The 17,694-nt window shown below is 40.9% G+C and overlaps 1 protein-coding gene across 2 annotated transcripts in view; it reads right to left on the reverse strand.

Moving 5' to 3' along the window:
* Nucleotides 1–2,088, reverse strand: part of TOP2B (DNA topoisomerase II beta) — a 57,262-nt gene extending 55,174 nt beyond the window's left edge. The window contains exon 1 of one of the 2 annotated variants that reach the window (XM_072950619.1): nt 1,955–2,088. In XM_072950619.1, the coding sequence (XP_072806720.1) occupies nt 1,955–2,014 (60 nt within the window). In that variant the 5' untranslated portion in view covers nt 2,015–2,088. The remainder of the gene's footprint in view (nt 1–1,954) is intronic. The other variant, XM_072950603.1, reaches the window with a different exon arrangement.
* Nucleotides 2,089–17,694: the final 15,606 nt, after the last annotated feature.

Below are 17,694 nucleotides of genomic sequence, written 5' to 3' on the forward strand. Positions count from 1 at the left end.
TTAAGAAAGATCAGATCCTTTTGTGCAAAGTCCCAATGACTATATGTGTTAGAGACAGGATCTGAATCCACATCAATCTGACATCAAAGTCCATGCTCATAACAATCTCCCTATACTACCTCCCATAAAACTATATTATGGTCTATGGTCAGTGATGCATATTATGAACATAAAGATGCTCACATAACTTTTTAATAAATCTCTAATTCAACAAGAGGATATTTTATAAATAAAAGATTAAGTGATTTTTACTTCTCCTTATTTCACTATATTTCCCTTAATAGTTTTATAATAAACATATTTAATCAATAAGTCAATTTTAGTTTCAAATGAATTTTTCTGATATTGAATGAGACCTCTTAAGTTTCATGAAATTTCTTATGCAAATGAAACGAAAATTTCCTATTGAACTTCAAAGAAAAAGTGGTCATTTAATTATCTACAAAGTTAAATAGGAGTAAACTAAAATACTGCTATTAAATGTTAAAGCTAACCAACTCAATCTTGGAGCAAAATGTTTGCCATCATAGAGAACGAGAGGTCCTCAGAGGAAACACTGATCAGGCCTCAGCACTTCCAGTGAATGAGAACCATCTGGCTCACTCCATTTTCAGAAGTTGTTTGATATTAGTAACAAGGGTAAAGATCATCAATTTACAAAAACTATTCTTTTGCATTTATGCATGCCTCCCCCGTCCCATGTTCACATGGACTGCTAACTTATTAACTGACGTTTTCTCTCTCCTGGCTCTAGTCTGTTCATACTACATTATTGAAGTAACACAAAATTCAGAGATCCAACAGTAAGAGTCTGGCAAGTTATTTCTCAAAGCATCTTGACATGCAAACAATTGTTTAAAATATTTTTCAGTTATCAGTAACGTGCTTTTCACAAAAGATACTTGCCAATACAGCAGAACGTTACTCAACTCACCTACACCTCACCCAAACAACGAGAAAAAGGACTTGATAAAAACGGTAATACGAAAGTTTCCTTGAGTGTTTTGGAAAGGGGGAAGGGGGTCGATTGAAAGTCCGTAGAAAACGTAACGCTTTTTTATTTTTCTCTTAGATACCTAGTCAGTTGGCTGAACTGAGCGTTTTTCGTGTGTGTAGGAAATGACCCTGGGCTGAACTCTATGCTGAGCAAGTGAAATGCGGGTGAATTATCGATCCGCCGTGGGAATCGGATCTCTCTAGGTCTTCCCTCCTCCACTACTTCCCAGCAGGAACTGAGCGCCGAAATCCTAAAGGCCGCTCCAGGGCAAAACACTTCGGTCACCTCTCCAACCCTCTCCATTCTGCCCCCACACCGTGCCTCCTGCGATGCTGACGCAGGTAAGCTCTTCTTTTAATAATCCCACTCTGACAGATGGACGATCTACGGTATATTAACTGCTGTGAAACAGCCATCCCGAAAGAGCTTTCAATCGAATGAGACTCTTCGAATTGAAGTGTAAACTGCCGCAGCCGTATTCCCCACCAAATCCATTCTTCTTTGAGAGATCAGAGCACCAGAAATGGTTGCATTTACAACACATACACGCACGCACACCTCTCTCCGGGCTTTTAAGACACATTTGGAGGAAGTGCTGACCCACACGGACTCACACACGTTACTGCCATACCCATCATCTCATGCCCGACTGCCCTAGTAAGACTAGGAAGGAGGAAAAAAGACGAGGCGGGGACCCGTGTCATGTTCGTGGTTTGCGCCCCAAAGTTTCAAGTGCACATTACGCTCCTGCAGCCCGAGCCTCCAAAGAGGTAGAGAAGAAAGAAAAGGGGCGGGATTGGGGTTCTGCTGGCGGACACCCCGACGGGGCGCGCGTTTAGGGGACCGGATTTCCCTCTCCCTTCCCTCCCCGCCCCCCGTCGGCCGGGCGAGCTCCCCCCGCCGCGGGCCGGGAACAATGCCGCGGCCCAGACCCCCGCCCCGCCGCCCGCCACTCACCACCCAGGTCAGCGCCCCGTTGCCGCCGGCTCCCGCGCCTCCGCCGACCGCCTTGGCCATGGCGCGCGCCTCCGCTCCCGGGCCCCAGGCCGCGGCCGCCGCTCCGCCTCCCGCGGGCCGCCCGGCCCCGCCGCTCCGCACCGACCGCTCCGCTCGCCGTGCTCCTAGCGGCGCCGCCCCCCGCGCCCCATCGCCGAGACCCGGGCACACGCCCGGCCGAGCCCGCCGAGGAGGCCGCGCCGCCCGCCGCCCTCAAACTCGAGGCGCGCGGCTGCGTCGCCCGGGCCTAGCGCAGCCGCTGAGGAAGAGGCGCAGGAGCAGGAAGCGGGGGAGGGCGGCGGCGACTGGGCGGCTGCGCTGCCTCCTCGGCCGCCTGGGGCGGCGCGGCCAGCCGACCGAGGCCCTGAGTGCGGGCGGCGAGCGCGGCCGGCAGCCCGGGCGTCCGGACGTGGCGGGGACGCGGAGGCGCCCTGTCCTTCCTCACGCTCCGTGAAGGCCACCGCTCGAGGAGCCGGAGCGGGGTCGCTGCGGCCGCAAAAGCCGCCTCTGTCGGCCGCGCTGCAGCCCGACTTCCTCACATCCACTCGCCGAGAGGGACAATAAGCAGAGCCGCCGCCGCCGCCGCGGTCGCCTCCCTCTTGTCCGGCATAACACCGCACACACTCGCACACCGGGGAGGGCTGGGGGAGGCCGGAGGAGGGAGGGCGCGGCGGCCGTCCCGCTGTCAGTCAAGCCGCGGCGCCCAATCGGGGCCTTGCTGGCCCAACATCTCAGCCAATTCCAAAATCCCAAGCCCCCGGAGGGGCGGGACCCGAGGGGGAAACGTCATTGCGGGTAGCAACCGAAGGGAAGACTTGGGGTTTTTTGTTTGTGTGTCTGTCTGAGGGTTTTCCATTTGAAGGGAGAGCAGGGGCTGCTGTCAGAGGTCATTTGAGGGCAGCAAAGGGAAAGGGTCGAATTGCCCTCGGGTCGATTTTAATCCTCTGAGCGTGCCGTTTACTCTTAAGACCTGCCGGCGAAGACGAGGAGCTCCTTTGCCCCGGGCCGCGGGGGTGGGGGAGGGGGGGTGAGCAGGAAGAAGCTGGGAGCCGTCCCAAAGGGAAAGTATTTTTAAAGAGCGGTTGTAAACCGCAGGCAAGATGTTGCAGATCACTGGTGCGGGGAGGGCCCCGTGACCCCGGCCTCCCCAAGGCCCCAAGTGGACGCCGCTGTGAAAGAATCCACAGCTCAGACCTCCCCCTCCTCCATCTCCTCCTTCCGTCTCCTCCCCTCACCCCAGAAGAGATCCCGTCAGTTCCAAGAAAACTGCATTTAAAGAACTTAAATGATAAGGGCCGCACAGAGAACGTTCCGGGGCGAGAATGCCGGGTGGGCTGAGGGTTCTGAGTCTACTGTTTGTCGATCTTTCTTCTCTGAACAATGCGGAACTGTCACTGTCACTTTTCATTCTCTTCTGTACAGAATTATGCCCGCTGCCTCTAAGAGGGCGCGTGTAATTTTTTTTAATTTTCCAATGCACACCAAGGAGTAATTTCATTCACATTAAAGCTTTCTAAGAAAGAAAATTACCCTTATAGCCGCACCACCGTCTGGCAGACGAAGATGGCCTTACTTCATCCTGCTTTTCGATGTAACTCGTTTCCACGCTCAGCCACCCTATACCAGGCTCTCCCATGGGCTCAAAATCAAAACGGGGACCCTGATTTCAAGTCATTTATAACCCGGCTTGTGAGACAGACTTAGAAGAGAGTTAACTATCACCAGAATGAGTACTTGAGGGCTTGAAGTGCCACCAGTCATGACAAGAGAGCTTTTTAAGAAGATGAAAACCTCATTGCTGCAGCGTGAAGAGGTGTTTTTGTGAACTTCCAACTGTGCCTTTCCTCTCAAGGGAAAACAAAAATGTCTCGGGTCACATCCTTCAGCTGACTTCTGAGTCCAAAGAGGTGGGGAACTCTGAAACATGGAAATAATTTAAACACAGTTTTTCTTAATTAGCTCTCTAGTGGCCATGTAATTTTGGTATACTTGGGACTTTAGTTCAGAACAGTGAAACCTTTCTTTACTTTAAACTTGAGGTGCCAGCTTGTAAATCAGACCAGGGTCTAATATGGGCTCTGAACCTGATCAACTAAGTCCTGGTGCCTTGTTATTTGACTTTGCAGACCTCTGTTTGTGCCTCCTTAAATTGAGTATTTTTGCTTTTGTACTTACTGTGACTTCACATCTTCAAAGTACACATATATCCTATACGCTTGAAAAGGGGTAAATAATTTTAAAAGCTGTGAGTTTTTTTAATAAAGATCTATGCATTAAATAGAAGCCAAGCTATGAGATATATTGCCGTCTTTTTTTTTTACATTTTTTTACTGAGTTATAGCCGTCTCTTTTTTTTTTAACTTCAGTTTTCAAAAGCTCTTCAGTCTCAGATTTATGAATAAAAGCATATATTCAAAAGCCAGATGGGTTAACTAATGGAAATTCACATTCATCCTTTCACTTGCCTCACTTGTGAGACATTGAGTGTTTTAGCCTTCTAAGCATGAGGAGCCTCTAGTAAATAACTCAATTTATTCTTCTTAAAATACTGACTTACCTAAAAGAAGCACAAATAGAGTTGTTGAATATAATGCACATCAACAGGTTAAAGCAGAGATTCGTGATGAATGGGAGAAGGTACCTAGATCACAAATATCTCAGCTCTGGAAGAACTGTTGGCCGGCTTAACCTTGTGCAGCAGACTTAACATACACTTATGGTAAAAGCGACTGTATCCACCTCGAGTGCAGCTTTCCTTTCTAGGGTTTTGTCAAATAACTTTCATTTACAGAGTAATTATAGTAACAATTTCCACATTAAAAAGCTATATCAGGTTTGTCTTGTTTGTGATATTCCTTTATTCTTGTGTTTATTACACTGAAAGACTTAATTTGCATCCCACAGTGAGCACCAGCCAAAATGAAAAATTGTATAAATCAAAGTCAATTCCATTAACTGTAAAGATAAAGGCCTTTATTTAATCAAGCTTTCTTAGTAGCTTCCATGGGAGCTTATCCTAACTACTTCAGGATTTTTATTCTTAGATCTTATGTTTCCCCAGTATAGCAATCAAAAAAATATTAAATGCCTACTGTGGGTTAGGTACTCAGGATCTGAGAATTCAAGGTGATGAAGATAGTCTCTGCCTTGAGTTTACACCTTGAGTCATATGGTTTTGAGCTAATCTTCTAAAGCAAAAAGCAATTTATATGTATTTGCTATTTAATAAACATTTTGCCTGATGAGTCACACTTATCAGCGCACTTATATACAGCAGGTATTTTAATTAACAAACCAAATAGTTTATCTAAGAAGATACTAACTCAAAACTGTACTTCTAGACACCTGGCGAAGTTCCAGTAGAGTTTCCACTTCAATCGTGTCTTGTTCCAATACTGAGATCCAGCTGGCGGGGGAGGGGGAGGGTACTAATCTTTAACCCAGTGAGAATTAAAGAAGTTAATATTTGAATTCAAAATTCAGTGTCTGCAATTTTACCTCTCCCTTCCTGTCATTGTGTTAGCTTTTATGGCTCATTAATATATATACAAAGTTGTTAGACAAAGAATAAGAAGAAAAATTCAACAAACTCAATAAATGATTTTCCAGGCTATGACTATTAAATGTTTTAAATGTAATTTGTTGTGTTGTATTTCTTTAGAAGTATATGCTCAAGTTAGGGAAGAAAGCTACCATCAGTGTAGCCACTTGGGTTTCAGCATGTCTATAGTAATTATTATACTAGGTTATTAACTCTGATTTTTGAGACTGTTCAATTGTTCCAAATATTTTATAAGTATATTTTTACTTTTAAAAAGATGCTTTAAGCACCAAAGATAACAAGTGTTTATTGATGGCTGAAGACATCAATGAACACCACATTCTTGAGTACTATCACCGCTGGGAAGACAGAAAAAGGCTAAAGGTCTTCAATTTCTACCTGTAATGACCATGGGATGTTCATTTTATTTGACCTTTTTTTGGTTTAGAGGAGTTTATTTTGGCCAAGCAAGCTATGCTGATCCTCTGGTAATGTCTCTAGTTACTTGAACAGACAGAACAGGCATCTTCACTTATTTTAGACCCTATAGATTAGCAATAATTTAGACCTCTTACCTACTTTATTAAATTATACAATATGGAAAATATAATTAGCATATGATTAGCATATGCCTTCGTTTAAAAGACTGTTTTGGGGCTTTGAGAGTGTGTTAACATTAGGTTTGGACTTTCAAACAGGCATTGTGTCCTAAGAAAACCTCACTTTGTGGGGGCATTAGATGCCATCATTCACCTAACCTTCACCGACAGAATATATGATCCTCACATGTATATTGCTAAGTTGTATTTGAAGTTTCTGGTTTCTCAGAGTCATCTGATTCAGCTACTCAGTAATTTTATAAGATTCAGACCTAAAGAAATAAGATAGCTGTGGCTTTCCTAACTCAACCATTTGCATTTCAGAAGAGCTAGGAACTCTAAAGCTAGAGTTGTCAAGTTGTTTTCATTCTGTAGTATATTTAAAAATGTAAGGGGTAGGTTATAGTTCAGTGGTAGAGTGCCTGCTTAGCATGCACGAGGTCCTGGGTTCAATCCCAAATACCTTCATTTAAATAAATCAATAAATATACTTTTTTTTAATTAAAAATAAAAATGTAATGGGGATGGTGTTGGGGCCAGGAGTCAGGGCAGGAAATGTGAGAAGTATCTTCATCAGAAGAATCTAAGATGGAAAGCCTTCAAGTTAGAGGGATTGCTGGAACAGAACAAAAAAGGTACCCAGAGGTTACCTAAGGTGATAATCAAAAATCAGAACTTTGAAAATAAACCATCTTGTAGTGTGCCAATTAACAAAAAGCAACTGTTCCCTGTTTCCAAAATAGTTCAGCACAGATAAGCCCAGATATCTTATATAACTGATATCTTTGTCTAATAGCTTATTCCTTTACTTTGAAGATGCTGTCTGAATGTGGAGAAATCTAGAGCGGGCCCAAGAACGCTGACTCTTTAAGGAACATATTTCTAGTTTAAACATTGTTTGGAAAAAATAGAAGAACAAGACCAGCCTGTTTAGTAAATGGCACACTACACAGTGCTACCCAATCCTGGAAAGCCTGGCACATAGTAGATATTCAGTAAATAATTTTGCAAAGAGTGAATTTGAGGCATATCAGAGAAGCTTCTCAAAGCAAAACATCTCACCCATCGCCACGATGGTGCTGAAACTCAGCCAGGATCCTTGAGTCCTGTTTCCTCAAGTGTTCTTGGTTGAACACCAGAGATTATCAAGAACTGGTTAAAGCATTGTTCTTCGTTAGAAATGCAAGACAGGATGGTATGAGGAGTGAAAGAGGAGAGATTATGGTACCAGGAGAAAGAACTGGGGCTGGGGACAGACAGAGAGATAAAAGCATCCAACTGTGTGAAACTGAGTGGAGAAAGTAAACACGTTCTATGGAAATAGACCAGCTGTAGCTCTGCCAATGCTTGCCCTTCATTTTATGAAGAAGGAAAACCCCATTTATGGAGAACCCTGCTATCTGTTTGGTGTAGTACTGGGCAGGCTCTTTCACACATATTAGCTTAATGAACTTTCAACAACCCTGAGAGAGAGGTATTATTATTTTCATTTCACAGTCAAGGAAATTAAATGTCATAGAAAGTCAAAGAGCTGAGTAAGTGGTGGAGCTGAAATCCAAACCCAAGCCTCTCTTACTCCAAACTACACCCTTTTGTCACACTGCCAAGTTGGCTAACATACTTGGCAATATAGCGTACTTGGCAATGTGTTAGGAAGTTGGCAATACTGGTGAATAATTCTGGCCCTCAGTAAAATCCTCTGGTTGTTACAGTTCATTGTTGAGCTATGGTGACAAGCATCAGCAGTTTGTTTGACTGACTAGAACTTCTCCTTGAAACTAACCTGAATCTGCTTTATCCTATCTTGCTACAAAATAAGTTGCTTTCTGGAGTCCAAAGGATCAAAGACTCCTGAGGTCCAAGATCCTGTGGGTCCTGGGACATCTCTCCATCTGTATGCTTTTAAACCTTATAATAGAAACCCAGTGTTACGATTATAGAAGACACTCAAATAGTTGACTTTCAAATGTAGAAGGGAAAATACAGAAGTACCGTGGGATTGGACTCTTGGATTGACATTTTGGAGAACTTCCAATTCACAGGAAAAGATACTTAAAGCAGCATTAAAAAAATACTCAAAGTGTTCAGTCATACAGAGAAGACTTGTTTGTGGACACTCCACCTATTATAAGAATTATTTGCCTTTCTGTAACCTATTTTTATGTATTACTATTTTTTCATTTCCCATTCCAGCATTTTACAAATAATGTTTCTCAGGATACTAGCTCCTTGAAATATAAATGGGTATTTTAGAAATTATAAATCCTTGAAACCATGCACAGTATTGCATTGTACCCACCCATAAGACATTGATAAGATACATTAGCATTTTATATCTGTAAGAACCCTGCAGTGAACAAGTCAAACTTAGCCTTGAAACTCTACTTGCGGGAATATTTAAACATTGATGAACTTTTGTTTTAATGAGAAGACTTTGGGAAATGCTGCCACTTTTTATACTATTTCTGTTACTACATCATGTTTGTTTAGGTAGGTATAAAGCAAACAACAAAATGCCCCCAAAATTCTATCACTCAGACAGCTACTGTTAACAGTTTGGTGAATATCATTCCACTCCTTTTGTAAATGCTCAAAAACACATACTTTTTTTTAAGAGAACAGTAGGCGCTAGTAAGTTATTTAAAATTTTAAAATGAGTTCCATTCTACCAGAGTGGCTAAAATTAAAACACCAACTGTTGGTGAGGATGTGGAGTAAAGCTCTTGTATCCTGCTGGTAGTATATAGCTTAGTAAAACCACTTTGGAAAACTGTTTAGTAGCAGCTACTAAGCTAAACATTTATCTATAATATGAACCCAAAATTCTACTCCTAGGTACAAACAAACAGAAATGCCTACTCACATGGACCAAAGGACACAAGGAGTGTACATAGCAACACTATTCGTAGTGGCCCCAAGCTAGAAACAATCCCCGAGTCACTCAGTGGTGGAATGGATGTATCGTATGTGCACACAATGGTGAACTGTCCAGCAATGACAGTGAGTGATTACTACTCCACCTACCGTGTGTGCATTTCACGAGTGTGATGTCAAGCTAAAGAAGTCAAGCAGAAAAGAATATATACTGTATATGTCCCTGTATTTATATAAACTTACTATGGTGTTAGAAGTCAGGATGTGGTTACCTGGGGGAGGATTCTGGGTGCTGGAAACTTCTAATTTATATATATATATATATATATATATATATATATACTTTTTTAAACTAGGTGGTGAATGCATGATTATGTTCATTTTGAAAATTCATCGGAGGGTGCGAAGGGATAGACTGGGATTTCAAAATTGTAGAATAGATAAACAAGATTATACTGTATAGCACAGGGAAATATACACAAAACGTTATGGTAGCTCACAGAGAAAAAAATGTGACAATGAGTGTGTATATGTCCATGTATGACTGAAAAATTGTGCTGAACACTGGAATTTGACACAACATTGTAAAATGATTATAAATCAATAAAAAAGTTAAAAAAAAAGAAAATTCATCCAGCTGTACACATTTGAATTTTATGCTTTTCTAAATGAACATTACGCTTTCATTCAAACGTTTAAAAATGCTGTATCACCAACAGGATAGAAATGAGGATGAGAGTGTGTGGAAAGACAGGCTCACTGATGCCTCTGAGTCGATCCCTGATTTAGAAGACGTGTGTTCTGAATGTGAAGTGGAAGGAATACCCTTACCAGTTTATCTCATGTGTTTTTTCTTTTTTTATATGTGCAAAAAAAATGATGTAAGATTGGACAGTTCTTTCAATAAACACAAAAGGAAACTTAGGTGATTAAAAAATTGCTGCCACAGCTGAAACTTCACAAAATCATTAACGAAATCTTTTAATTACCATATTTACCTGCATACCTTCACTTCCTGAACTCCTTCAGTTTTCAAGAAATACAGAATTGCCCTAATAACAAACAATAATTATAACTCACATATTGGCACTAACTGTATACTGGCACTGTGCCAACACTTTACTTTCATTATCTACTTTAATTCTTATAGGAATAGTACAAGTTAGGAATTTATTTTGAAAATTACAAAGGTAACACCTTTTGGTTGTAAAAAACCCAGTAAAAAGTGTGTCCAGTAAGAAATGCAGACTTTTCTTAGCATGTTTTTTCCCCATAGATATCACTGATTAACAAGTTGGTATGTGTTCCTCCAGATCTTTTATATGTACGTGGAATCACATGCATAGAAGACAGGGAGTCATTAACGGGGTCATATTATAATTATAAATACATTCCTGTGAGTTGTTTTACTTGCTTGGTGTCTCCTGGAAATCCTTCTATGTCTGTGCACAGACCTATCTTTTAATGGCTGCAGTAATTATTTAACCATTTCACTACAAGCAGGCACTCAACCAGGAGCACTATTGGCATTTTGGACAGGATGATTCTGTAAAGACCTGACCTACGCATGGTGGGATGTTTACCAGCATTCCTGGCCTCTACCCACTGGAAGCCAATAGCAAACCACCTCTCTCCCCACCTACCAACACCCACACTGTGACAAACAAAAACATCTCCAGACATTTTGTCCCTTGGGAGACAAAATCCTTCCCATCCACCACCAATGAGAACCAGTGGTATAGAAGGATATTTATGTTGTTATTTCCAACAAAGTGGAAGGGATTCGCTGGACATCTTATTATTATTTATTATAAACCACTTTTTACAGGTGAGAAACCTGAGGCTAGGATGGTCAATCTGCCCAAGGTCCCACTGCTGTAAGTGGGAAAAGTGAGGCAGGTACCCAGTTCTGTTGTTATCTCCAGAGTTTATGATTTTAATCTCCTTCTCAATTCTACTATAACTTGACCATCCAGAGGTTGTCTTAGAGACCACTCTAAAGGAGATAGTCTGAACAGTAGCTATCACTACTTGTTGAGGGTAAAATAAATATTAAAACTGTCTTAGCTCTGACAAACATCCTTCTGCTGCTTCTGACAAAAGCAGAGGTTAAAAATTTTCAGCTTTCTAAAGGTGCCCATAGCAGAACCAAGTCATTTGTAATAAACATTTATACTAAACAGAAAACTTTATGGATTTTTTTTACACAGATAGCTAATGTAGTATCGCCACAGGTAACATACTCAGCTCTGTCAGAAGTGCCCTGACAACTAACCGAGTTTACACTGGGAACAGGTCCAAGGTCGGGGTTCTAGGTCTGTCATCATTATCCCTCTTGCACCCTGTGTAGGACAGAGATCTTGTGGTGTGAGCAACTGATAACAAAGCACATGAAGCAACAGAGGGAGAGTGAAACAAGTTCACAATTAACATAGCTGTTAATATTTATTGCTTAGTCTCTGCCATGTATTTAAATCTCCAGTTATCTCATTCCATTCCACAAACATTTATGCACCTCCTATGTGACAGGTGGGTCACCAGGGACTTCACATACAGGAGTAAACCAGAGGCATAAATCATGCCTCTGTGAAAGCACGTGAAAGACGTTAACTAACTAGCTGTGTAAATAACTGATCACTGGGGGATAATGTAATGACGTAGGGGATGGGAGAGGCATTCTTAAAAAAAAAGAAAATACTCTGAGTTCTGAGGATGGAGTGCCAACGGCACGTGTGGCACTCCAGGCAGGCTGGGCTATGATACCGCTGAGGAAGTGAGAGGAGATGGCTCTGGCCAGGGTTGGATCAAGCCAGGCATATGGGGTTATGTTACGGATTTTTGTCTTTGCTCCTGAGAAGTCCATGGAAAAACCAGTGGAGGTTTTTTAGGCAGTGGGATGCCATGATTACATTTGGAGTGTCCTGTTCTCCTTGCTCCAATATTATTACTGCTATCTTATTCTTACAGAAAAGGAAATCAGAGACAAGTCTTAAGAGATTAGACTAACTTGCCTACTATGACATATTCTTTCACTACTGTTGGTGTTGTGATATCATGTACACATACACACCGTATGCAGAGAGAGCTGATGGCTACTCTGAAGCTTTATTAAGTTACACAGTCTTATATAACAAAGAAGAATGACAAGGAAAATGGTTAACAGGCAGTGTCTGGCTCAAGGTCAGAAGACCCTTTCTGTTTTGGTAAATCATGTTCGTGTTGGCACCAGCGAGCCTTACAGCTTACCAAGGCGGAGTGTATGAGAAGCAGCTGCTTAACAATATTCTTCTTGGACTCAGGCGGCTGTGCCTGTCTCAGGTTGCCCCCCTCTGGGGATCTTACCCATCATTGGCTAACCAGCCTTCTCACCTCTGAGTCTGCAGCTTTGTATAACTTGTTTACCATTTCAGCCCAATGCTCGTTCCTTTGTTCCCACAGTCGGGGGGCTACACACTACTAGAAAAATAAGATAAAGTGGGTCAGGGTTATTGTTGTTCCCCTTTTAATAACAAGTAATGGTTCCTCCACAGTACTGGCCTGAAAATGTTCCCTTTACTGGGGACCTGGGGACCTCTGCTTCAACAATGAGCCTTGAAAGCTGAGCAAAGGATATGTTGCTATTGATTCTCTGCCTCTATTTTGCTCTTTAGTTTTCATACTTTTAATATAAGAATATTCCTTCTGATGAATAATCTGATGCAGAATAATATGATCAGCAAAGAGTGATTGCTAATAGAGTTCTAAGGACAAAAAATTCTCAGTGCCTCTAATGTGAAGTCCAGACAACCACCACTTATGGGCTGTCATGTTAAAATCTGTCTGCCTAAACACATCATCGATAAATTCACTGCTTTCTTGTGTTACAGGTGATGAAGTACTCTCCACCACATCTGAGCTAACCCCTTCCAGAGGGTCTCTGACAACCACATAATGATTACTTCACCCGACTGTGGACATCTGATAAGACAGAGGCGTATAAGCCTGAAATGTTTTGCCATTACCTTGGTAATACGTTTCTCTCAGGAAATTTACCAGACTGCACAATTCTTGCTTTTTAATTAAGCTGTCTCCCACCTTCACGCTTTCACATTCTGTTTTATTCTTTGCTCAATGGTTTCCAGGAACTAACCACAAAAGATGTTTCTCACAGCTGTTTTTAATCCTCGGCCAGAATTTTACAGGTTTTGTTTGTAAAAACCGTTTGTTTCAAAGTATAATTTCTCTGGGTTTCTAGTTTCTTCGTCTGTAAAATGTAAAGAATTTGGACTCCATACTCCCTTCTGACTGAATGTTTCTATGATCTTTCGGTCTTCCCATTATTCATATGTAAGAGTAATTTGAGAACTAGGACCAATGCGTTGCATTTGCCCCATCATGGCTTTAGAGAACCCTTTTTTTGCCTGTAACTTGATACCAAACATTTCATATTTTGCCCACACTGTTGGCTTTTGAAAGAATGAACACAGCCAGGCTTCTTTCATCAGCACTGAATGAGAGCATCATTGTTAACCAGCAGGGCTCAAAAATCCAATAGTTTAACAGTCAGGAGGGAGACATGTGACTGGATCTATTTTGTTGTGCTTGGTTTTGGTAATGTCAAAAATGCCTTCTGCTGGTATAACATCATTTTGGCATCTTTTCCTTTTATTAGACTGTCCTCTTCACAGACTCACAGATATAGAGAATAAACTAGTGGTTACCAGGGTGGGGCCGGGGGGGGGGGGGGGGAGGGACAAACTACTGGATGTGAGACAGGCTCAAGGATGTATTGTACAACACAGGGAATAGAGCCAATATTTTGTAATAACTGTAAATAGAAAGTAACCTTTAAAATTGTATAAAAATAAAAATTAAATAAAATCACATGTCACTCCCTTTAAAGAAAAAAAAAAAAGGAATGGCCTCTTCAAAGGTCATGGAATCAGAGTGGGGGGAGTCATGCTTCTGGGAAACTATAATTTTACCTAATCTCATCATTCCAACTTCTTCCACTGGAGAGAGCTGAGCCATGAGTCTCAGCACAGGAGATACCTTAGCTTAGGGATGTTCAGGCCCTGAATGAGCTAACCATTCATGTCACTTCCACCGAGGAAAGCCATCTAGATTTTTTCTAGCCCTTAAAGGCCTCTGCATGGACTGGGTGAATTTTTATTGAATTGATTTGTTTTCCTTCTGAAGTTCCCCTGTTCTACCTCTTGACTGATTTTTTATGTTAAATTTTTATCAGCTTAAAACAAGTCACAAAATCATTTGCAGATAAACTTGAATTGTAGCAAAGCCAAGAATTAAATTAAAAAAAAAAAATCAATGCCATAGCCCCCAGTAACTTGCTATCATTCTATTTTCATGTTGACAGTTGTGTTTGGAGAGTTGTGACCTCTCGTACAAAAAGTCCTTTCGGGGATTGCAGTAATGAAGACTGGCAGCTGCATTGTTATGCCTTCTTATTGGGCCCGAATTCTGGTGATAATTGTCCATCTGTCCACTCAGTCTCCTCGTAGCTAGCTCTTCTCTTTCCTCCTCCCATACCAACTTCCTAGCACCAGACTGAATCCAAAAAGGCATCAGAAACCCAAGTTTGAAGCTTTCCTTCTCCAGAAAGCTGGTGATTTGGAACCACGTAGCAGAGATGCAATGGAATTGGTCATCAGGCAAATGTAATAAAACTAGAAGAATTAAAAAAGGATCATTTAGTCAAAATAGAATTCTATACTTTCTCACTGCCCTGCATGACAAAGTTCCGAAATTTAACAAGAAATAATGCTTTTTAGCTCATATTTAGAAAGGACAGAAAAATTGCAAATATCACTGCTACAGGTAACTTGCTGACTCAGTTTTACTTTACATTATGCTATTGTTCAAATGTTCATACCCCTCCACCCCAAATTCATACTGAATCCTGACACCCAACGTGATGGGGTTGGGAAGAAGGGCCTTTGGGGGACATTTAAGTGCTGAGGACCCGCCCTCAGGAATGAGATTAATGCCCTTATAAAAAGGACCTGACAAACTGAATATGATATGGCCTTGCCCTTGAGGAAATCACAAACCAGGGGAGAAAAATCTACAGAACTAATATTAACATTATATATTTGCTAATACAAAGAGAAAATATACAAATTTCCTTGTACCATCCATCAGTGCAATATAACAGACAGGCATTGGAAACTATGGAAGAATAACTGCAAGGATAATGACATTGGGTGGTTATTACCAAGGTGCATGGATGCTCCTCAGAAATAAACTAGATGCTCAGGGAAATTAACAAAGGGGAAAAAAGAAACCTGACATGGAGTTCCCTGACCTTAGACCACGTGAGGACACAGCAGGAAGCTGGCATTCTGCCACCCGGAAGAGGGCCTTGACTAGACACCAAATCTGGTGGTGCCATTATCCTGGATTTACCAGCCTCCAGAACCATAAGAAATAAATGTTTCTTGTTTATAAGTCACTCAGTCTCTGTCATCTTGTTACAGCAGCTCAAACAGACTAAGACATTGCTTTTCCAGAAAGTTGGTTTTGTCTGGGCAGACTGGTATTTCAGAGAGAAGGAAGGAAGGAGTTACAGGGAAAGAAGACTCAGCAAAACAGTTGGGAGAACACTGGAGATAAACTGCAGGATTCCCAAACCAGGCCCACGGCCAGCTTTGAGAGCGGTTCAGATGGATGGAAAGCGTGACTCCATTCTCATGAAGCAAGGCCCTAAACTGGTCCCAGACTTCAATCCCCAGTGTTCCTTCAATCAGACCACATCTGAAGGATACAGCCAAAGTATGTGCAAAATGGAATAATAAATACTATATTCCTACTTTGGGACCAAAGCCATTTTACATTTGAGTTATGTATGCACCATGCTTTGCATTTTATAAAGTGATCACGTTATTAAGACAATTTTAAAGTGATGAAATGGAGATTCAGGGAGGCCATTACATATGTCCATTATCACCCAAGTAATACACGTGGAGCTACGATTCAAATATGAGTATGTCCAACTCATGCTGTCTTTTTGTCTCTTATCTTTCTAAGCTTAAGACTGCGGTATGCTTATTTATCTAATAGTTCCTCAAGGCCCCGTTCTCCAGTCTTGAATATCCTACTCTTATCATCATAGAGTATTGATATAAACATTGAGAAAACTTACTCCAAGAAAATTCAACAGAAGGCAGTATTTTCTGGATGAATTTAAATGTCATTTTCAAAAAGAACTATTTTCATTGGGACTTAGAGGGCATTTTACAATATTGTAACAAACCATTATAATGTCTACTCTAGGCAAAATTATCTAATAGGTTAATTTTATCTTTCAAGGCATAATTCTATGCCTTATCCCATCTTAAAAAGGATCTGAAAATCATTCAGGCTTTGTTGAATAAGACAAAATAGACAAGAGCCTCTGTTTTCTGTGGGATTTAAAGCTTCAAGGTGCTGCCTGACTTCTCAGATCATTCTGTATGTTCACAGCGATCATGAAGCTTTAAGTAGGAAACATCTTCCAAAATGATTTGACACAGAATGCTTTTTTCTCCACATATAATCTCAAGATGTGCATTTGGGAAATGCTGGCTCACGGGATACCAGCCAAGTTTTCCCTGTAACACTTACTCATGTATACTTAAGTATACACACTGTAAGTGAATATGCCTAAAATGAAGAATCCTAAAATGAAATTAAGACAACAATTCCATTTACAATAGCATCAAAAATAAAATACTTTGGAATAAATTTAACAAGAGAAGTATCACCTTATCCTCTCAAAACTACAAAACATTGTTGAAAAAATTAAATAAGATCTAAATAAATGGAAAGGCATCTCATATTCTTGGATTGGAAGACAATATTGTTAAAAGGACAATAATCCCCAAATTGATCTACAGATTCAATGCAATCTTGAGCTGAATTCTAGCTGGCTTCTTTGTAAGAACTGACAAGCTGATCCTAAAATTCATACAAAACTCAAGAGACTTAGAACAGCTAAAAAGATATTGAAATAGAAGAACAAAGTTAGAAGACCCCCAAATCTCAATTTCATAACTTACTACCAAGCAACACTAATCAGGACAACGTGGAGCTGGCATGAGGATCAACATAATTGGTCAATGGAATACAGTTGAGAGTCCAGAAATTAATCCTTGTATCTATAGTCAATTGATTTTCAACAGGGGTACCAAGATTATTCAATAGGAAAAGAATTGCCTTGTCAACAAATGGTACTGGAACAACTGGACGGCCACATGCTGAAGACTGAGGTTGGACCCTTACTTTACACCATATACAAAAATTTACTTTAAAAAATGGATCAAAGACCTACATGGAAGAGTCAAACCTGTAAAAATCTTAGAGAAAAAGATAGAGCTAAGTCTTTATGACCTTGCCTTTGGAATAAATTCTTAAATACAACACCAAAAGCATTAGCGTTAACAGCAATAACAACAAATACACAAATTAGAGTTCATCAAAATTAACACCTTTTGTGCTGTATAAAAGATACAATCAAGACAGTGAAAAGACAAGCCACAGAACAGGAAAAAATATTTGCAGATCATATCTAATAAGGGACTTGTCTCCAGAATATATAAAGAACTTTTGTAATTCCCAATAATAGAACCAGAACCCAATTTTTAAAAAGGAAAAATAATCTGAATGGGCATGTCTCCAGAGAAGATAAACAGATGGCCAACAAGCACATG

This window comes from Vicugna pacos, chromosome 1 (genome assembly GCF_048564905.1).
Source record: "Vicugna pacos chromosome 1, VicPac4, whole genome shotgun sequence".
Lineage (NCBI taxonomy): Eukaryota > Metazoa > Chordata > Mammalia > Artiodactyla > Camelidae > Vicugna > Vicugna pacos.